The sequence below is a fragment of the Helianthus annuus genome, chromosome 6 (genome assembly GCF_002127325.2).
Source record: "Helianthus annuus cultivar XRQ/B chromosome 6, HanXRQr2.0-SUNRISE, whole genome shotgun sequence".
NCBI classification, from domain to species: domain Eukaryota; kingdom Viridiplantae; phylum Streptophyta; class Magnoliopsida; order Asterales; family Asteraceae; genus Helianthus; species Helianthus annuus.
This window is the reverse complement of record NC_035438.2, coordinates 142,566,959-142,588,905: the sequence shown is the minus strand read 5'-3', so window position 1 is coordinate 142,588,905 and position 21,947 is coordinate 142,566,959. Positions and strand designations below refer to the sequence as shown.

At 33.6% G+C, this 21,947-nt stretch overlaps 1 protein-coding gene and 2 long non-coding RNA genes across 14 annotated transcripts; 2 read left to right on the top strand and 1 right to left on the bottom strand.

Annotated features, from left to right (window-relative positions):
* The first annotated feature begins 2,665 nt into the window (after window positions 1–2,665).
* On the top strand, window positions 2,666–3,715 carry LOC110865917. 2 transcript variants are annotated; one of them, XR_002551074.2, is made up of 4 exons: window positions 2,666–2,809; window positions 2,956–3,027; window positions 3,123–3,191; window positions 3,315–3,715. It is a non-coding gene; the product is annotated as an uncharacterized LOC110865917 (long non-coding RNA). The 2 variants fall into 2 exon arrangements; XR_002551073.2 differs by lacking the exon at window positions 3,123–3,191 and having other exon boundaries at window positions 2,710–2,809.
* Window positions 3,716–3,794: 79 nt separating this feature from the next.
* Window positions 3,795–8,280, top strand: LOC110865916. 10 transcript variants are annotated; one of them, XR_004860892.1, is made up of 12 exons: window positions 3,795–3,859; window positions 4,344–4,537; window positions 4,712–4,786; window positions 4,877–4,980; window positions 5,050–5,117; window positions 5,877–6,011; window positions 6,332–6,392; window positions 7,034–7,105; window positions 7,249–7,319; window positions 7,431–7,567; window positions 7,896–7,999; window positions 8,098–8,280. It is a non-coding gene; the product is annotated as an uncharacterized LOC110865916 (long non-coding RNA). The 10 variants fall into 10 exon arrangements; XR_002551072.2 differs by having other exon boundaries at window positions 5,869–6,011; XR_002551070.2 differs by having other exon boundaries at window positions 5,050–5,209.
* Window positions 8,281–11,701: 3,421 nt separating this feature from the next.
* LOC110865915 (putative metallocarboxypeptidase ecm14) lies at window positions 11,702–19,380 on the bottom strand. Of its 2 annotated transcripts, none has more exons than XM_022115249.1 (11): window positions 19,032–19,380; window positions 17,473–17,530; window positions 17,282–17,392; window positions 16,891–17,028; window positions 15,884–15,953; window positions 15,736–15,791; window positions 14,724–14,849; window positions 13,909–14,048; window positions 12,987–13,059; window positions 12,248–12,322; window positions 11,702–12,176 (listed from the first exon to the last, which is right to left on the bottom strand). In XM_022115249.1, the coding sequence occupies exons 1-11, from the start codon at window positions 19,172–19,174 to the stop codon at window positions 11,865–11,867; spliced, it is 1,302 nt and encodes a 433-aa protein (XP_021970941.1). In that variant the 5' UTR covers window positions 19,175–19,380; the 3' UTR covers window positions 11,702–11,864. The 2 variants fall into 2 exon arrangements, with proteins under 2 accessions (XP_021970941.1, XP_021970942.1); XM_022115250.2 differs by having other exon boundaries at window positions 19,019–19,377.
* Window positions 19,381–21,947: the final 2,567 nt, after the last annotated feature.

The window sequence follows — 21,947 nt, the reverse complement described above, 5'->3', positions numbered from 1 at the left end:
ATGAATAAGTATTGTGAAAATGAGAAAACAATGACAGAGAAGGTGATCACTCCGGGATTCAGATTCTGTAATTACTAATAACCTAGTTCTGATTTTTTTTGGATGCTATTGATTGAATAGTAAATCTGTCACATCTACCAATTACCTATGCAGTTCAAAATCTTAATATTAATTGATTAGAGAAATATTAAGACAGACATTCATAGGAATCATTCAATCAACAAAAGCATAATTGGATTCAAAACACAATTATAACTCTGACTGTCACTCAGGATTTGTCTGTCACACAAATAATATAATCATGTAAATAGTCGGCTGTCACCCGACTACAAATCCAAATCTCAATACAAACAGAAACTAGAATTAAAAGTGTCTAACAAGAATCATTCACCCGGAGTGTTCACAAGAGATTTAGCCTCTCATGATGCTTGTGCGATCCTCAATAGCTTGAAAGAATGTTGAATTCATGATCGATTCGGTCTTGTGCGGATTAGTGATGATCGATGATCTCTGATGTTTTACGAGATAAAAAAAAAGATCCCTCTCGGCTGCTTCTTTCGTGAATATATATATCAGCTCCCCTTATCGAATTTAATGGTGTCCACCCCAAAATAATTGGGCTCCACTTTTGTGGATGATGTTAATGAAATTCAAGGCCCACCAAAAACCCCCCTTATCGAATTTTGTTAGAATAATAAAATAGGATGATTGCACATTTGCACATGATGGCTCCTAGAAACCCCCCACAAAGCTGCCAAATTTGTCTCCCCTCTCACAACTAAAGTCTACGTGACTTTTTTTTGTGATGTTGATATCCCTTCATTAGGGTTTTTAAACCATTTAAATATTATTAACAACTAAAGCTCATCCAACTTCTTTTATCGTAAGCTACATTGTATTGACTGTAACTTACAATGCATATTGACTGATGCAAACAGAATCCTTCAACCGTAGGATACTCTCCTTTACCGTAGCTTACGTTTTGTATGTTGGTTCCCATATTTGTTCATGCATTTCAACTTTCACTTAATTACCCACAGGTCCCTAGACTTCAATATTCTGCGTTTCTTGCACGTTTAAGCTATTTCTTGGACCCGAACAACTACCGAATAATGAGATTCACTTAATTATTGTGCCCGACTGTTCCGCTTCATCACCAAACATCCTAACTCCCTCGATTTACGCAATTAATCTGTGAAACCATAAAAATTTGTAGTTAACATATTCAACGCGCATAGTCACTTAAAACACAATAAGATACGTATTATAACACACTTAAGGCTCGTGTTTTGCACTCTACATCATTATTCTTTTCTACGTTATCTTGCGAGTTAACATGGCGCAACGTGCGTATGTGGTTCAACGTTTTTGCGTCTATTTTTTCCCATGTAACAAGTTCGTCGCAACGCGTGTGTCCTAAATCGACATAGTTATTTTTTTCATGTTATATGTTTCGTTCTTATATTTCCGCATTAACACGCCGCAACTTCAGTGTTGGTAGTCGCTACCAGCGGTGTGACATTGATGTTATTTGGCATAGTTTTAGGCCCCCGCCGCAACGCGAGGGTGCTTAATTCTAGTTACTAATAAAAAAATAAAAACAATTAAAAATTTTTAGTTACTATTTAATACGAAAAGTGACAAATAATTAATACACAACTAAAAAATAAAAAACGAAAACTTAAAAAAATCATCTCTTTGCCTAATGGTTAAGGGGAATGTGGAAAGCTTTGTTTCTCTTGGAGATCCTAAGTTCAATTCCATGTAAGGGGATTTTAATATTAACTTGGTAATACTAATTACTACCTCGGTTAGCGACATCCTAACCATACGCCGTTTAAAAATATATATATATATATATATATATATATATATATATATATATATATATATATATATAGAGAGAGAGAGAGAGAGAGAGAGAGAGATAATAGATTATATAGTAATGACGACATCCTAACCATACGCCGTTTAAAAAAATCTATATAGATAATAGATCATTTAGTAATGTCTTAAAGAGTCGTAATTTGTTCGGTTTGAATAAATTCAACCGTATAGTAGTCCACAAAGCGGTTAATTTTCGTCGGTTTGGTTAACTGGTTATGACGATTAATTTCACCTTTTTAGCTTAATTGGTTATTACTTTAAGCTGTTATTGCTTTAACTGGTTCAGTTAATCATTTTAACCGATTCAGTAAATGAGTTAATAACTGATCTTTTTGCCTTTTTTTGAACCTTTTGTTTTTATGGTTAAGCGGTTTACCGGTTAATAACCAGTTCAGTTTCTATATTAAATATCTATAACTGGTTACTAACCGATGGTTAAAATTAATACTTATTTTTGCCCACCTCTGTGTTCACAGATTTCAGGTCAAATCGTTGCTTACATCTCTACACCATTATTATCTAAATTTTAATAAAAGACTCCAAATAATGCCACATGGCATTCTCTCCTTTAACCTCATAAATTTTATTTATAATTATTTAATAAATTTCTTTTAATATTATTATTAATCTATATATATATAAATGAGATGGATTTGGGCTATGTGGCATTTGTATTTGGTCATCTAGGCTGACGTGGCAATTTGATTTAGGAGGGAAATCCCATTTTGCTTTCTACAATCACGATTCCAAGAAAAAAGAGGCGGGATCCGGATTTGATTCGGGTCACCCATCTCTCAAATTCGGATAGTATATATTCTCTTTCTCATACACACAACGTATTACATCCTCACCTTCCTGAAACCCTAAATCCCAAAATACTCTGCTCTTCTTTTTCTTTTCCATTGTTCAACGATAATAGAAGGTATGTTTTTAGTTTCATTCCTCTATGATTTTTATTGTTCAACGATTTAGACGCATCATTTATTCGTTTCCAATTCGGGATTCAACACAGGTCGCTATGTATAACCTTTATGTAATAATACTAAAGATTGGTGCCATGAATGTTAGGGCTTGATGTTAATGACATATCTGAAGATGCAAGACAAGATGAAAATGAATCCTTATTCATCGATCAATTGTGTAAGTGCTAATCTTAACCCTTTGCCAGTTAATCATTTTTCCGTTTTTTCATCTGAAGAGAAAAAGATGACGGCGAAAAGGATTTCTTCGTGTAGTTAATTCATTAAACCGTTGATGTTTTTGGATTCGTAAATCATTGGTGTTCTTTATTCTTCATATTTGAGGTTCAATTGTTTATTCTTCACCAGTATTCCTTTCGTTTTAAGTTTTTTTTGCTTGGGTTTCTTCATTATTTTGATTTTTAAGATTTAATTATTTTTTAACATAAAGTTGTTTTTCAATTACAGAGAAGATAGTTACTACTGGGACGGAATCTACTACAAAACTGGAAATAATGGCTTTAATAGGAATGGTTATGTGTTGATAAACCTATTTAATTTAGATATGTGCTTTTATTTAGATTTCATGTAAATAATGTCATTTTGAATTTGATTATTGTTGACTAATCGGTCCGTGTTAGTAGTCGAAGTGGAATTGTTGGTGTTACCAAACCACGTTGTGTGGCGGTTTCCGCAAACGCAAGGTAGGTGACTTTTGGGCTTGATGTTGGTCTCTCGAAGGAGGTCAGTTTTCAATTTAGGCATGACAAAAGGATTGAAGAGAGTTGTTCTTTCAAGTTCTTTGCTGGGCTTTGAGCTCTGATTTCAGAAGTTGAAGATATTCTGAGCTCTGATTGCCTATGACTCCAGGCATCTAAATGAGTTTTTGTACTAATTATCAAAATTGTACTAATTATCAAAATTTGAATGTTAAAAGATGCGGATTTGATGCAGGGGTGTTGATGTAGCTGTTAAATGACAACCGAAACTACCTCATCAACCTATTTTGAATGGTACGCAATAAAGGTTACGCCTATTTTGGATGATTATTTCAAACTTCTAGAGTAAATGATAAAAGTCTGATTGCAAGTCTTTGTGTATTATTTGATTTCTTTTTTGTTAAAGTGTACTTTTTTTAAAATGAGAGCATGCATATATAAGGCTTTTACATGTGCTAATCTCATTATATAAAAACCTTATGTAAGTATATATACTAAAATAAATATTATAAAAACCTTTTGTCGCCACATGCATTTAGATACGATAACTTGATTGTGAGAAAAGCAGGCCCTTAAGCCGCTTGAAAATAATTTTTTAATGGTAAACTAGGCTTCTTTAGGAATTCCAAACCCTTGGCAAGATCCATGAAAACAGCTCTATGCGATCTTTGCATATCCAGTCTTTATTTATTGATGTTGTAGAGTTTGGATCTTCAAAGGATTGATATAACCGGGTTGTTTTAATGCTTAATATGGTCTATTTCAATTGTTGTCATAGCCACAAGGAACTGAGGACCAAAGAGATAAACTGAGATAATGTCATACAGTTGGGGCGTGCAGTTCCTTCTAACCCAATTGATCCGTCACGAGTTACTGAACTCTCTTGGCGACCAAGGTCAAGTACTCCGATCCATAAAATAATGCTTTTTGTTTCGCTGGTACATGACCTCCAGCCACTGCCTTCGCCACTAGGTACATCTCTCAAATTAATCATCACTATCAAAAACCCATTTTTTTGTTTGATCTGAGCTGTGAAGCGCTTTTAGAAAGCCATAGTTTGAGTTTAAGAAATTTGTTATCTTAATTTGGTTGTGACCATAATTCACAGTTGGCTGATTTGATTGACAAATTTAAGTGTGGATTAAGGTTATTGTTTAAGGTGATTTTAACTGCATAAGAGGCGGGAATATCCTATAAAAGTCTCTAGAACGCCTGAATGGGGTATTACATTGTTTTATCATTATATATATAGATTTCATCTCCTTTCAAATATATGATCAGCTTGACTTAGAGGTTATATTTTTAATGCAGTTTGCTGGAAACTCTTCATTGTCATATGGAAGTAATGCAAAGACTTCCCCAAAAAAGTCGACCGTTGGCAAAAAAATGTTAGAAGCATCTGTTTCTTTGCTAAGGTAGTTTGTTTTTTTATTTCAAACTAGGTTTTCATCATTAATAAAATTGTTTTCTTCTATGTCTTTCAGTTCCGCGCAATTTCTGACCAGCTATACAGGTCACCTCACCTGAGTATCACAAACATGTCCGAAAGGAGGTTGTGAAGCAAAGTTTGTCATAATTTCTTTTTGTACATCTGCCATTAATAAATGGGAAGCATTATCTTCGCCTATCCGTAATACTTTTATCGTATGTTCTTCAATCTGTGTTTTTTTTATTAACTTACGATTTATCGTTTTAATAAATCTGTATATATGTTAATAATCAAAATCGGTTAAGATTCACAGTAAAGATCTGTTTGTAGCTTTCCGGATTTTGGATTGCGTGCTTGAATATGCAATTACAGTAACGTAATTACATGAACCGATTGCTTTAATTCATATTGATTCTATCTCTTATTCTGGTAGAATTCAACTTTGTGTGTGTTTATGGAATAGTATTTCTGACTGTTGATACTCGATCAATTAGTTTAAATGATAACGATTTTTGTTAGTTTTAATCATACTTAGTGTGTTTTAATTTGAAGATTACATGCGCGCGTGTGTGTGTGTGTGTTTATTGAATATTTTGTTGAGGATCTTCAAATTGAAACTGTTGATATCGATTCAAGTTTGAATGAGAATGATTTGTAATTATCATGAAATTAAGCTTTGATTATGCATGTAAGTGTGTTGACTTTTGAAAATTAAAGGTGTGTTTATGGAATAATTTGTTTTGAAATCGAAACTGTTGACAGAATAACTAGACCAATTCAAGTTTAAAATGATAATCATTTGTGTTAATTGAATTTTCATTTTGCATGTTAGTGTGTTTAATTTGAAGATTAACATAGCGATGTTTGAACGAAGGGACGAAGGTTGCTGGAGTTGGAACTTGCTAGAGCTAGACGCGCGATTCAGCGAGCGGATACTGTTCGTAACCTTTCTCAGCTTTTGCAAAACGGTGACGTTTTGTCCAGTGATATCTATCATAACCCCAACGAGTTTTATCAGTAAGCTTCCATCACTTCTTCTTAACTTTTAGATTTTTGTTTAAATTTTATACTATGTACAACAATTTTTAATAGGGATGAGTATTTGGTATCGGGTACCGGTACCGTACCAGGTATATTAGGTACCGATACTGGTACCCACTTTTCATGTTTTTTCGGTACATATACCGGTATTTACAGGTAAAACACCGGTAAATACCGGTACCCACTTTTTTTTTGTTTTTTGTTACCGGTGCTGGTTCGGTACCGTGCTTATCCTTAATTTCTAAAAGAATATCTGACGAAATTCACAATTTTTAAATGATTATAAAAACTTACAGATGGAAAAGGTGAAAACACGAGAAAATTCAATACTACTAAGACAATGTCTCAGCCTCTCAGGTATTAACTACTATGCTTTTTTTAGAAACGGTAATTGGTCCTGCTAACTTTAGAAAAAAGGTCAAATGTAGTTATATTTATTTTCAAACTGATAAAAAAAGAAAGTGCATAAAAGAAAACATGGTTTGATGGGCTAACCAGAATTGAGAAATTAATGTACGGTTTGTGGGACAAGTTGACTCAATTTATTGATTTAGATGATGTGGAAAAGAATAGAGAACATACAGTGATGGCATAAATGGTAGTGATGAATTTGCTAGGGGCTATGATCATGTAATAGGAGAAAATGTTGGGTTTAATAAGCTTGACAAGATAAAATACACAGTGTTATGTTGGTATCAAGTATGTGTTTAGGAAGTTGGCCATTATACGATGCATTTTATATGAATAATAACTCTCTTAATAGGTTGTAAAAGCTTCATTACAATAAGATGTGTTCTTTTGTTAGAACCTGTGTGTTATCATTTTTAATTGTATTGAGTTATTAAGTGACACAAGATTAGTCTCACAAAATTGCATTAAGTGACAAACGATTAACCTTGTAAAGTTGTTAATTTTCCTTTTATACATTTATCTCATGTAACCATTATGTGATCTAATAGTTTATTGGTTGAATCAGAGCGTTGTATATTTGTTGACAGGATTAGCTTAGTAAGGGAGGTCTTTGTGGTATACACTCATATTTGTCCTTGCTAGCAAGGTCTCATATTAAGGTAAACTGTTTTTCTATTATCTTTGTAAGATTTGTTGTAAGGTAAACTGTTTTTCTATTATCTTTACAAGATTTGTTGTGTTTATAGACCTAAAGTGTATACTCTTTTATTTGTATGCGTTAAACTACATGATATGCATTCAGCAAGTTTTATTGCCCAAGTCCTACATACATAGAGAAATCTTCAAGAAGCACAAATAATATTTATAACAAGGGTAAGATAATTTCACCAAAAGTTATATATATATGATTTGTTTTATAACTTGACGATTTGACTATTATGGTATTGATGTTTGTTCATGTTGCATGCAACATGGAATATTTAGTTCTATTATCAAAGGAAGCAAATCAAAACATGAGCTGGAAACTGAACCCGAGTCCAGAAGGGAGAGTTTTGAAGAACCGTCAACATTTTCAGTGGTCAACTTTCCATTAGAGAATGAAGAATGAAATCCAACATGAGGTCAAATGTCCGTTGGTGCTTAAGGCTTAAATAGTCCACTATAAATATGATTTTGGTTGAGGTGGCCCTATCAATGACTTTTGTAGTTAATAATAATTATTGGTAAACATTCAATAATTAATCTCTTAAATTGATTAATATACTTTATCCTCACACATGCGAGATTACGTTTTCAAAAGATGACAAACAAAAGCTTCGAAGTCAGGTGCTTATTTGTTTCCTTAAAACAAACATCGCCATGAAGGGATTTACATCTATATGAACTTTCTTTTGAGGGTAGGCTTTAACAGTTCACAAATACTAACATGTCTAAGATTCCTGTTGACAGCCTTGCTAGCTAAAGTTGGACTGAACATCCAAGAAGCACATGCTTTCTCCACAGTGGATCGCTACTCATTAGATGTCTTTGCTGTTGATGGTTGGCCATATGAGGTATTTCCGTGAACTCCTAAAGTTATGTTATATAAGAAGTTTAGTTGAATTTATTTATTTCTATATTCACGGGCGATAACCCGTGAGTATTCACGCAGGCGACAGGGACGCAACTCATGTTGGACACACTAACAAGTCTTCAAAAATGGAAAGAGAAAATCAACATATGTTGTATATAAATACTCAATTTATTTATTTACTTATGGTTTTCTTATAATATTTTATATACTCTATACGTGCATGCACTAAATGAAGCAAACACGAAAAAATTGCTTATAAAATAACGTAACTACTATATATAGACATAGCAAAATGTAAGTAGATTAAGTCAATTGGTAAAAATTGAAGTATTGTTACATGCATACCAAATGCAAGTATATAACATGTTAACATTAATGCTTTCATATTTCTGATCTATTGTATTGTTGAAGGAACAATACCATATGAAAGCTTACTTGACACTACAGAGAGCTTTTCTCAGCTCTCTAAGTTATTAATATTTGTCCCAATGGCAAAGTGGGTGAGTTGAATGAGTTGGTAAGAGGTCAAAATAGATATACCTATACAAACACAAACATAGGCTCACTTACAAAACTATTTTTATGGTTTAGATTAGTTATTAGCCTATTAATATTAGGTTTAGACCTTTAGTGAGCTCAATACTCAACTTCGTTAAGGTCAAAATCACCACCCTTTTAATCTTCCAAATATACAACTAATTTGGTCCATTGGCCGTAGAAAATGGTTAGATTTTTGATGAACACATCGAAGTTTTTGATGAACATAACAAGTCCAAAGGTAGGAAGCTTTCATATTTATAAAGCAATATAATTTTACACATTTGCTAATTAGTAATACACACATGCATCATTGCTTATACACGATTTACAAATATGAATACGTGAATGCAATATAGGGTTCTATAGATCGATGCTTATTCGGATACAAACTATTGTGAAATGAGTGGCAAAACACAACGGTTTAAAAGTCAACTTTTCTCATTCTATTTTATTTCAGGTAGCGAAAGAAGTCAGGCAAGTTCAAGTGAAGTTGACCGATCAATTCCCTTTTCAAATCCCGCTACTCACTTTTATACGACTTGGCTTCGCTATAGACTTAAGACTACTTTATATTTATGTAAATTTCAATTTTATTATTTCTTTTATTTTCTTAAAAGTAATATACAGTTTACTTTTTCTTTATTTTATTATATATTTATATGTCTTATACAACTTAAATTGTTCAAACCGTATAACACACGGTAGATAACCTATTGTTGTATACAAGGAAAGCTTTAGAGACTTATGACCATTTTGAATTATGTGATAGTAAACTTAGTTGTTACTTTTAATCTTTTAATGTTGGCTGGATTATGCAATTTATTTATTTATTTATTTTTATTTACATATATGTGTGACTTATAGGTATTAAATACCTGAACCCATGAGGTACACGGGTCTTATTTCTCCTTTTCTTTTATCATTCGTATTCAGAAACCCTAATAATCATCAACGGCACCGTGAATCAAGATAGTTTGAATCTTTTTGTTTGAGTTATCCACGACACCGGGAATCAATACAAGGCGAATCGTTTTGTTTTAGTTTGCAAAGATCCATGTATCTAAAGCCTCAAGGGTGCAATGCAATTAGGGGGAAGGCAAAGCCGAAACTGATAGAAAAGGCCCAGTCTTTACTAATATGCTACATATCTTAATTGTTATTATATCTTATTGAGGTTAACACGTAATTTTGTGTACATAAGTTCATATTTAAGGAGTCAAAACTTTGCAGACGAGTGGTAGAAAAGTCAAATATTGATTTCTTTTTTAGTAACTATGAGTTCATGATGGTGCGGTCTTATAAAACCTAAAAGCATATGCAGTTGGAACTATTATTTGACACTAAAACCTTTCCTTTATCATGTGTAATACTTAATTTCAGTTACAATATACTTCTTTTTATTTTTGGTAGAATATAAATTTAGGCGAATATCTGGGTGCTCATCATGCATGGATTGATGTTATTTGTTTTACTAATATTGATGATGCATGGATGTATGTGGGTCAAGAGTTAAAAGCAGATGGTTGTAGATAAAGTTAAACTACTAATATAAGATAGAGATAACAGTGTAACAAATAAAATAGCAAATGGTTGTAGATAAAGTAATATTTATACATTTATGAATTAATTGTGTACTTTTACATTTTAAGATTTTTTAATTTGTATTTATTTATTATTGTTCTTTTTTAATTTAGTGTCGTATGTAACTTCAACCAAATTTATAATTTAAAATATAATATGATACAATATAAAGATATTATAAAATTAAATGGTAACCGTTGTTTACATCATTTAAATTTCCAACCCGCGAAGTTCGCGGGTGATAACCTAGTAACTAATATATAGATATCATTTATTTTTATTCTTATCTTTATCTAAAATTAATAAATTACTTCAATATTGCAATTTAGACCCTTTGTTTTTTTACTTTTAACCCAAAGTTTTCATCTTTTACAATTTAATTCCAACTCTTTTTAAGACTCCAAATAATGCCACGTGGCATTCTCTCCTTTAACCTCATAAATTTTATTTATAATTATTTAATAAATGTCTTTTAATATTATTATTAATAACTAATATATAGATATCATTTATTTTTATTCTTATCTTTATCTAAAATTAATAAATAACTTCAATTTTGCAATTTAGACCCTTTGTCTTTTTACTTTTAACCCAAAGTTTTTCATCTTTTACAATTTAATTCCAACTCTTTTTTATTTTCAATTTTGGTCCACCATTCTTATCATATTTCCCAGGTTTTTCGTTTCGTTCTAAATTTTGCGAGTTAATGCACCGCAACATGCGTGTGGGGTTCAGCATTTTTTTTGTATATTTTTTCCCGTTTGACTGGCCCGTCGCAACACATCTATTTTTCTCAGTTTAACAAGTTCGACCAACGCGCGAGTCCTAGATTGACTTAGTTATTTTTTTTGTATGTTTTACGTTTTGGTTTAATTTCTCTGCAACGAACGTTCGTGATTCAAAGATTTTACGTCTGCTTTTGTTTTTACGAGCTTTTCCGGTGTTGATGGTCGTTGACAGTGGTATACAATTGGTACTACTTGACACAGTTTTACAATAACCGCTGCAACGCAGGGGCTTAATACTAGTTATAGACTAAAAACCAACATTGAAACTTAATGAAAACTAGAACTAAAACAAGACAAACCATTTGGTTCCAGTCTTATGATTGGCCATTTTGATAAAAAAAAATGGTAAAAAATGCAATAATGTTTTAACAAAAACTTAAAAAAGCGGGCTCGTGTACTGTTAAGCAAAGTCCAACCATTTATATCGTCTAACTTAAATATAAAACATTACATAGCCCAAAAACCTAGTGCCGGGTTCGGTTTTTATCGTCGGTTATAAATCAAACCGTTCAGTACGACTTGAAAATTCCTAAGACAATCGACTGGTTGTATATCGTCCAACTTAAATATAAAAAGTTACATAGCCCAAAAACCTATTGTCGGGTTCGGTTTTTATCGACTGTTGTAAATCAAACCATTTGGTACGACTTGAAAATTCCTAAGACAATCGACTGTTTTTTTTACACACACACACACACACACACAAAAAAAAAAAAAAAAAAAAAAAAAAAAAAAACACGAAAGCCAGATTCACATTGGCCAAACATCAAGAATGGACAAGTCGAAAACTTCATGTTTCTATTAGTGCACAAATAATCCGTAGTTCATGAATGTTGTACAAATCAGAATCATATGCTAACACGAAACTAGCGGTTTAAAAAATGGTAAGGAGAAAACCCATAAAAATAAGTAATAATGTTACACACCTAGATATTATCAAAGAGGAATAGAAGGCAAGTGTGATCTATTACTCTTTGCAATTCTGGAACAGAACATAAACATTAACATCACTGAAGACAGCAGGAACAGTCTGAAATAGGTTCTGATTTCTTGCAAACCCAGGTCCAGAAATTCCTTCTTTTCACCGTACCGGTTTTTCCTCTCGATTAAGTAACCGTTTAAATAGTCATCTATGGAAATTAAGTGTTCCACGTTGTTAAAAGGGGTCGATTCTTGCACATCCGTCATCTGGTGCGCCCCCATGTTAAACATTGCAAAGAACATGGCAGACCATTCGTTCAAAACTCGCTGCAATCAAGAGGCAAAAGTTAGAAACAAGAATGAAGCGTTGGTCAAAATAAGATCTGTATGGCACATACATTGAAGGTAACATGGTCCACAGGGTTGAACATTTTGAAGCAGTCTCTTGAGGATGCTTTTTCATCTCCATAAATCTGGCAAGTCGATGAGTGTCATGAAAGTATGAAACAAAGTTGATGACAAATTGAGGTTCTGCTAAATATTAATAGGGCTGTAATCGAGCCGAGCTAGGTTAAGCTCGAGCTCGAGCTCCAACTTAAACGAGCCAGCTCGGCTCATTTATTTTATCCAGCTTAAAAGTCGAGCTCGAGCTCGGCTAGCAAAATATTCGAGCCAGCTCGTGAATTTTTTAATGGTTTTTACTTTTTTTTAAATATTGATAACATAAAAAAAAGTACAAAAATTAAAAATTACACATATATCTATATGTATTATCTTTATTTTTCTATTTTTTTTACAGATCGAAAGACATATTAAAAGTATTATATGTATACTTTTATTTATTTTCTCATATTTTTATAGGTTATTAATTAGTTAAAGTAAAAATATTAACACTTCACCCCCTCCTAGATATTTTTTATTAACATACATTTAAAATTAAAACTAATCTACATGAAAAAAAAAATTATTCGAGCCAGCTCACAAGCCGAGCCAGGCCTAGCTCGAGCTCGATTCGTTCACAAGTCGAGTCAAGCCGAGCCGGCTCGTTTACAACCGAGTTTTTTTCGAGCCGAGCTTTTTTTGAGTGAGCCGCGAACTACGAACACCCCTACTAAATAATGGCATGTATATACAAACCTCGAAAGTGTAAGACATGGGGACCCTTGCCACATCATACATGTAATCCGTTGTGGTACCATGTGCTAGATACCTGTTTTAGGTAAGTGAAATAGATAAAATATTAAGATTGTGTTTGTTCGGGTCATATTTTACATTTAAAAGATCAAATGGGTAAACATTAAAAAGTTAAAAAAAATCAGAAACAGATCAAACGGGCCACGCGAAGTGAACTTAAATGCTTACAACCTCCTAGATTGCTTAACTAATAAAACATAGATTAGTAACTTAATAAGTGGTTTTTGCAATCACATTTAAAACATTCAATGAAAATGAACTAAATATGAATGTGGGTCAACCTGACCCATTGTGACCCGTATTGCATATTATCCCTTCAGACTCGAACATGCCCATACCTGTTACCCAACCCACTTATTTTGTCATTCTCACCAATAATATGGCCGTTAATTACACCAGTTCATGAAAGAGTAAAATGCCATTTTCGTCCCTGAGGTTTGGCCAATTTTGTGACTTTCGTCCAAAGGTTTGTTTTTCCGCATCTGTATTCAAAAGATTTGAAATCTTGCCATTTTCATCCGGCCCGTTAACTCCATCCATTTTTTCCGTTAAGTCAGGGGTATTTTTGTCTTCTTTGTTAACTTAAAGGGTTTTGAATACTAGTACGTTATGCTAAAGGGCAATTCAGTCTTCTTCACTTTATACTAGTACAAGCATAATGTAGAGTATTCAAACCCCTTTAAGTTAACAAAAAAGACGAAAATACCCGACTTAACGGGAGACAAATGGATGGAGTTAACAAGCCGGTTGAAGTGTGGCAAGATTTCAGACCTTTTAGATCCAGATGTGGAAAAACAAACCTTTGAACGAAAGTCGTATAACTGGCCTGCATTTTACTTTTCATGAAATTATAAATAACACTTACCCAACAGATCCACCGCCTGATCCAACCACACAACGGTCTCCACAATGAAGGTGGTTTAATGTTTCAAGCATCAACTTCATTTTCTCGGATTGTATTCCAGATGGTGTTGTGTTTTTGTGATCGTATGGCATAAACAGAGCCTGTGACAAAAAAAAAGTCAGTAAAATTCAATGATGAAATAAATTCTTGTATATGTAAACAAATGTTTCATCAAATTTAATAGATTGGAATGAGTAGAAAACAAATTCCAGAAGTAGATTCTGTTTTGCTTACGAATGGGTCGATTTAGTTTCTATTATATCTTTATCAAGTTAAAACATGTAAAAAACTAAAAAAGTTGGCTTAAATAACTAGTTAAACGAGATCGAAAGTCTCCCAAAGCGCATTTGATGCATAAAAAGCTCCTAAATCAATTCTTTTCAGAGAAATATTATTATTGAAAGGGAAAATGTCAAACAAGGTAACCAAAGATCCCACATTGAACAATGTACGGTACAAAGTTTGAACTTTTCATACCTAAGTTGGTCAAATATTAAATTTTCACTCCTATTAGTAAGAAATCATATACGTTTCTCTTACTGAAACGACAAAACATTTAAAATAACATTTGGCACATTAATTACTAATATGAAAATATTAGGATAAAAGTCGGTGTTGCGGGTCAACCTGACCCATTTCGACGTGTTAAGACCCGCCAATATTGAGACCAGTGGGACCACTAATATTAATCCATGACACAACACCCTGAATCACTAGCCATCCATCAAGATTTGAGTAATTAATCCAAAAATCGAAAGTGAGAAGGTATTGCTCACCTCCATTCCAGAATGCACGTTGACCCATATATGCGGGTCAAATGACATTGAGAGCTTCCGCATTAGTTGAGCCTCAGGCTCACTAAAAGGGGCAGCACCAGGAAATTCCTCATATGGATCAAAATCCTGAAATGCATGAATAAGAAGCTCAGTGACATCACACAGTTAGAAATTTGATATGCCTTATTATCAACTAGACACATAGTAAAAATGGAGGATAAAAATATCAGAAAAATACACTTCCAGGAAAAATAGGGTCAAGATTGTCATCAGAGGTAAAAACTTTGACCCATTTAGTTATGAGTAAAGTATACGAATGGTCCCCGTGGTTAACCAAAATTTTGGATTTAGTCCCTAGCTTTTTTATACTACACGGATGGTCCCTATTATTTGCACTTTGTAGCACATTCGGTCCCCAACTTTTGCAAAAATACATGGACGGTTCCTGTGGTATGCACTTTGTAACACATTTAGTCACTAAATGTTGGGAACTAAACGTGTTACATAGTGCAAACCACAGGGACCATCTGTGTACTTTTGGCAAAAGTTGGGGACTAAATACGTTACAAAGTGCAAACCACAAGGACCATCCATGTACTTTCGAAAAACAAATGACTAAATCAAAATAGCTAAATAGGAATGTGCTATTATTAACTAGAGCCGACGTAGAGATGAAGAACAAAATATCAGAAGAATCTATCTAGAAAGTAACCTCAAACGAATAAATGGGTTGATTTGGATTAAGTTTAATCTAAAAAAAGACAAGTGTTTAAACTAAATATCAATAGATTACAAGGAAACAGGACAAATGGGCAGGCGAAGTGTATTTTAATGCATGATACCACCTAAACCGTAAAATTAACTATTACCAAAAAAATGAAATCACTGTATTTATATTGCACACATGACATGCTAAATAATTATTAAAATATATAAAAATTATTAGACAAGAAAAGTCTTGGGTCAACCTAACCCAGCCCGTACAATGGTGTCAGATTTTTTAAGAACTAACCTTCTCTTTTTTCCCCCAATCTACACTCCAATTCCGGTTGAGATCTACTCCTCTGCCTGCAAAGAATAGTCATATACAAAGCTATAAAACTGACAAACATTATCTCTTTTAGTATACACATAATAATATCTAAGATTAACAGCAAGACCATTTCTTCTTTCACAAAGGTCTCCTTCTTCCACTTTCTTGCGTCCATTCAGATTTTCCACTGGTACCACCTGTTCTAAGTGATATTTAGTTCAGAATCTGATACAAAGAATATACAAGCTTCTACAACCGCCTTTACATTGGAATATAAATCAAACTTGTCATGAGAAAAAAGTAATATTTCAAGGTGAAATCTTTGGTTATCTTTTTAATATAAACAAGGTTAAATTACACTTTTCATCCTTTATGTTATACCAAATTTCAGTGGATGTCCTTTACCTTTTAAAATGGTCAGGAATCATCCTTTACATTTAAAAAACCTTGCACTGTTTGTCATTTGACACTATGGGGCTGTTTGGTAGCTTCTTAATGACCATTCAGATGCTACCTCTTAATGGTTTAAAACCTCTAAATGAATAAGAGGTAACCTCAAGTCTGAATGGTTAAGAGGTAACCTCTGAATGGTAAATCATCACATGTCACATTCTTCTACCTTCTCATTGGTAAAATTCTTAATGGTTCCATTAAGAGGTAGCCTCTTAATGACCATTCAGAGGCTACCAAACAGCCAACCCAGTTAAAATTTTCAGTGGGCAATTTAGTCATTTTATCCATTTATTTAAAAGGTATATTAAAATAAAACAAAACGAATAAAAAATAAGAGATATAAACATAACTTCTCTCTCTAAAGTCTAAACACCATAAAAAAGACTAAACTACCCTTATGTGACCAGACTTAACTGAAACTTTTAACTGGGTTAGTGTCAAAGGACAGATCGTGCAAGGTTTTTAAAACGTAAAGGATGATTCCTGACATTTTTAAAGGTAAAGGACATCCACTGAAATTTGGTATAAACATAAAGGACGAAAAGTGTGATTTACCCTATAAACTAAGCTTAGCAGACTGATATCTGATTACAAGACAATGCACGCTCTTTATACACACTTTTTGTAGACTATGCTTCTTTTATCTGATGATAAAGAAATAATTAATATCATAGATCTGACCTTTATAACAATCTTCTCAAGGGTCTTTTTCAGTAACAACGGATCCACTTTAGGTAAAAATTGCTCCTCGCTTAAAATGGAGAGTATCCTTAACGCAAGCTCAGTGGTTATTAGCTCCCGCGCATGCTGCCCAAAACTCTGGAAGACAAGTAATCATCTGTCAAAAAGATCAGCAATTACAATATGAGACAATAAATGTCAAAAACAATAAAGGCGTTGCTTTTTTTCAGGTCTTGTGCTTCGTTTACAGAAAAAACAAGGACTATTGTGGCCACTGTAGCTAGTGATGCAAATTAATATATAGTATAATATAATAAGAAGGCTAAAAGTGGAAATATATCGGTCTGCCTTTAATGTGATGCATTTACAAGTTTAAAGTGAAATGACTCACAAGAAGTATTCGAAACTTCGATTTGTCTTCAATAGCTGTTCTGTTCTGGCAATATGTAACGACATTCAGTTCAGCATTGTATCCCTTATTTGAACTTCGAAATGTCTCCATCTGTTGAGATTTTAGTGAACCGAATGAAATTATGACAAAGGGGATGGCGAAAGAAGAAAAAAGAGACAGAGAACACCCACGTGGAGTTTATCTGGGTGTCGGTTAACCAACGCTTCTATCTCTTCCATCAGGGCAGCACTGAAAAAGGAACAACAAAAATGTACGATTTATAAAAGGTTGGTATTTTTATATGTCCAACGAAAATAAAAAATCAGATGACAGCTGTACAAAATGATTCAAATGTTTGTCATGTGGGCATTTATGTTTGCTTTTCTATTTTGAAGAAGAATATAATATAATGTCCAGATTCTTATCCATGAAAAACCAATATCAATGTGCATGAGTATGATATCGGCTTGCACAAAAGAACAATTTTGAGACATATGTAACACATGTCTCTCGTCTTAAGGAGTCATGCTGATGCCATCATTTATTAGATGAAAAACATGAATAAGTGAAAGATAAGAGTTTCACTTCTGCAAGTATATCCTAATACATGCTAGAAGTCAGCCCTCAGCACCACATCACTACCCATATTATAAGACAACTATGAACAAATATAAGTTAAAAGGTGTCCATGCATAACTCAAAAAAGTCAAAGTTGGACTTCTCTTCTCTCTAAAAAGATCTGAACCTGTACTAAACAATTATAAATAAAGTACACACAAACAACGATATCAAGCCTTCTTTAATTCCTTATGCTTTCTAGGAGGTCACAAAATCTCTGCTTTAAAATCCAAGTCAAAGCAGAACCAGTATAGAATTTAATTATTATGACCATTAGTTGTAATTAGATTCTTAATCAGCAAAAACCAACTGAAAGACATGCATATTTTGTGACCTATTTTACCAAAGAAGAAGAGGCCTATCGGAAGTCGAATAAAAATACTTTGAACACTTATACTCATTGATTTCAACACCAGTTACCACCAGGATTTAAACTATACAAATTGACAGATAATGCACCGAAGAAAGAAACTATACCCAACATATAATCAATCAGAATCAACTTTCATATTCACTACAAGAATTTACATTGAGATAGTTGGTAAACGGGCGACAAGCTGTGCCGCTACCCCTTTTTGAATAGCAAAACTAAGTCTTTTAAAAACTACGACCATAGATCTCGGGGTCATAACATTACTATGCATGACCCTTTGAACTCGACTAAGTAGGTCCACGGCCTCTGGCGCCAGAAAACCAAAAGTATCAAAAGCAAACGGGATAAACACGTGCTGGTTGTCAAGGCACGCTTTCTCGTGTTTGGTCACTTTACCCGAAGCAGCCTTTAAAACAGCCTGACCCACCGTGAAAGCAAAATTTGTTGTTATAATGTTATATTGGAATGCAAAATTTGACATGAATACATATATATATAGACATTCCAAATTTGTTGTTATAACGTTCAATATAAGTAGGCAACTGTCAAAATAGATCTTATTACTAAAATAATAAATGAGTAACTAACTCTCTTTTAACACTCTCCTACAGTTACAACCTTTTCCAGATTGAGATCCATACATTAGTAAGATTTCAACACAGATTAACAACTAAACTGCATCAAATCAAACACACAAACAGGCAATCAAAATATCAAATCAAATCGAATCAAATCTAGAGGCATACATGATAAGTTTACCTAGTGCGGTACAGATCGCGATTGATAGGCGTAACAGGAGGCAGTTGCGACACATCATGATCACTGCCACAAGAAACGCTCGAGAAACACGAAAACAACAAGAATAAAACAAATAATAATAATTGATGCAGGTTAAACGCCATCTGAATCAGCAGTTGTATCTTGTCATTTCGATCTCAAATTGAGGATTTTAGATCAATGAGCTCCGTACCCCTGTCAGTTTCGAATCGATATGATGTTGTTCGTGAGCGATCGAATCAATGGAGATGGCGATTTAGAGAGAGAAAGAGGGGGGAGAGAGAGAGGGGGGTTTGGTTTTCTTCTACTTAAACGCGTGTTTGTCTCTTTCCCATTTATTAAAGGTTCATAACTTGTTTTGATAATGTAAACATGATACACGGGTCATCTAACTTTCAACTTGTTGGGTATGGGTATTATTATTTGCTCCAAATAACAAAAATATCATCAATCAACTTTCATATAATGGTTACAGGTTATAACCCTGTGTATTACACGGGTTGAATAAATGAATTTTATATACCAAATAATAAAACATTATCTTTTTAAAAGCCTCCTTTATTGCACGGATTGAAGAAATGTAATTTTATATATTAAATAATAAAATAAGTTATATCTATAAGAACCATGTGTATTGTACGGGTTGAATAAATGTAATATTATATATCAAATAATAAAAAAATATATCTTTAAAACCATTGTATTACACGGGTTGAATAAATGTAACATTATTTACCAAATAATAAAAAAAGTTATATTTTTAAAAACCCTCGTGTATTACATGGCTTGAATAAATATGATTTTATATACCAAATAATAAAAAAAAATATTTAAAAAAACTAACGGATTTTTTTATATTTAAAGTAGGATAAGATTGAATATTAAACAAATGGGAAAATCAGGACCGTAGTTAGGAAATATTTTATCAGAGTAAAATACCACGCTTTTAATATATTAAACAAATGGGAAAATCCCAAGTTTCAAATACACACATTTCCATAGGGACAAACCCTATTTTATTTAATAAAAACATCTATTTATTTTAAGTAACTTTATTGCCACTTTTCCAAGCCTTCAGTGATGTCCAGCTGGCTCTATTTGGCTTTCACATTTTGTTACCTGAAACGCGTTTAAAAACATTTTGTCAGTGGGAAATACTGGTGAGTGAATCCCAGTTTAAACAAGTTTAATAAAGACCATTGTACAGTATTGAGGGCGGTCGCGCAATTACATTTGTTTCCATCTATTCAATTACCACCCAGGGTACTGTCAACCCGACTTGTGGTCATGTTACTCCTCGCAAGGTAGTAACAAATTTTGTATACAAAACCCCAACATACCGACGATAATTGTATAATACAAATACTCAATAACTGTTTAAATATTATTAATTAAGTGAGGTTTTGTAAAACAATTTGCAAAAATGAGATTACTCACATTGCTGTCTTAGGTTTTCTGTAAGGATTTCCTGGAAATTATCTACAATTTACACAAATGCACACGTGTTAGTATAATAACCCTTAATATTTACATTAGTAATACCCTCCCCGAGACGGCATTCCAACGACTACGTCGGGCAGAACCACGACAGCCGTTACGAAACCCTGGATCAATCGGGCAGCGTATCTAATACGTAACTAGGGTTATGATACTTACAACGGAGCAGAACTTCGTTATTTAGGGGGGTATTATGCCCGGAAATTACTTCTACACTTAAGAAATTCGAGAGAGAAAAAGGAAATGAGTGAGCGGAACTGTAGGCCCTAGGGTTGCTGATTCAACTCGTAGCCTCCACACGCGTCTCAACACGTGGCGTCCTAGGGTTTCGACCTGATCCCTTGCTGTCGCGGCCCGCGTAGGTGGTAGCCATGGGCTACGAGCCCCGCGAGAGACCATTAAAACTTGTTTTTATCTAATTTTTAATAAAATAAAGGTATTCGGGTCCGTTTTCGCGTATGGGGTGTATTTTAAAACATATTGGGCTATTTTAATATATTTTAGGGTGTTGAAATATTTTGGAGGGTTGTTATACATCACGTGAACAGTGATGTGACTGCTGAGTATTTATAGAGTGAGGGCGAGAATGGCGGTGCAAAGGAAACGGATCGGACGACCCTTCGATCAGACAACCATCCGATCGGATGACTATTCGATCGAACGGTTTTTCGATCGGACGGCGCGTGTGAGTTGGTCTCCGACTTCCGTTTCGTGCTTTGAGCGTTGCGTTGCGTTTAATCGAGTAAGCGATGCGATAGTTTTAAATAATAGTTACACAAATAACATAACTAACATATAACAACATAAGTAACCTTGCGTTTAGCGTTTGCGTTGAGATTGCGTTGCGATAGAGTTGCGATTGCGTTTGCGATTAACACCTCAAACAAATATAAACATGCGCAAGAAACACATAATAGCACACACACATAGGACAGTAACAATAACTGCGATTCGAGTTGCGATGCGACAGCGATGAGATAGCGTTAAGTAGATTAACGTTTAATTACGTTTATCGTATTGTTACTTCACATATTACAAATCGTAAAATAAAATAGCGTCAACTAGATTATCGATTAACGAGTCAAAGAGTACAAGCAATAATTAAGTTAGAAATGACAGATCTGATTAGCAATCTTTTATTCCTTTGACTTTGACTTTGACTTTAAAACTCGGGTTGTTACAATAATGTTTCCTGGAGTTAGAACGACGAAGCCTTCTTTACACCGGATTGATTTGCCGCCAATATCAACTTTAACGTAATTTTCATGTCGGTTGTGATGAACCGGTTTGCTGGCGGTTGATTATAATGAACTCGGTGTGATGTTGTCACCTTTTGGTTCATCGGAAGTTTGTACGATGGTTTATCACATTCCCAACGTTTTTTGTGGTTGTGGTTTGGTT

Excerpts from the sequence above, each read along its gene's own strand:
- LOC110865915 (XM_022115249.1), bottom strand. The coding sequence starts at position 19,174 with ATGGCGTTTAACCTGCATCAATTATTATTATTTGTTTTATTCTTGTTG. Across the intron at positions 15,954-16,890 it reads TTGAGAAGATTGTTATAAAG|GTGGTACCAGTGGAAAATCT; the intron begins GTCAGATCTATG and ends CACTTAGAACAG. Across the intron at positions 14,850-15,735 it reads ATTGGGGGAAAAAAGAGAAG|GATTTTGATCCATATGAGGA; the intron begins GTTAGTTCTTAA and ends CATGCATTTCAG.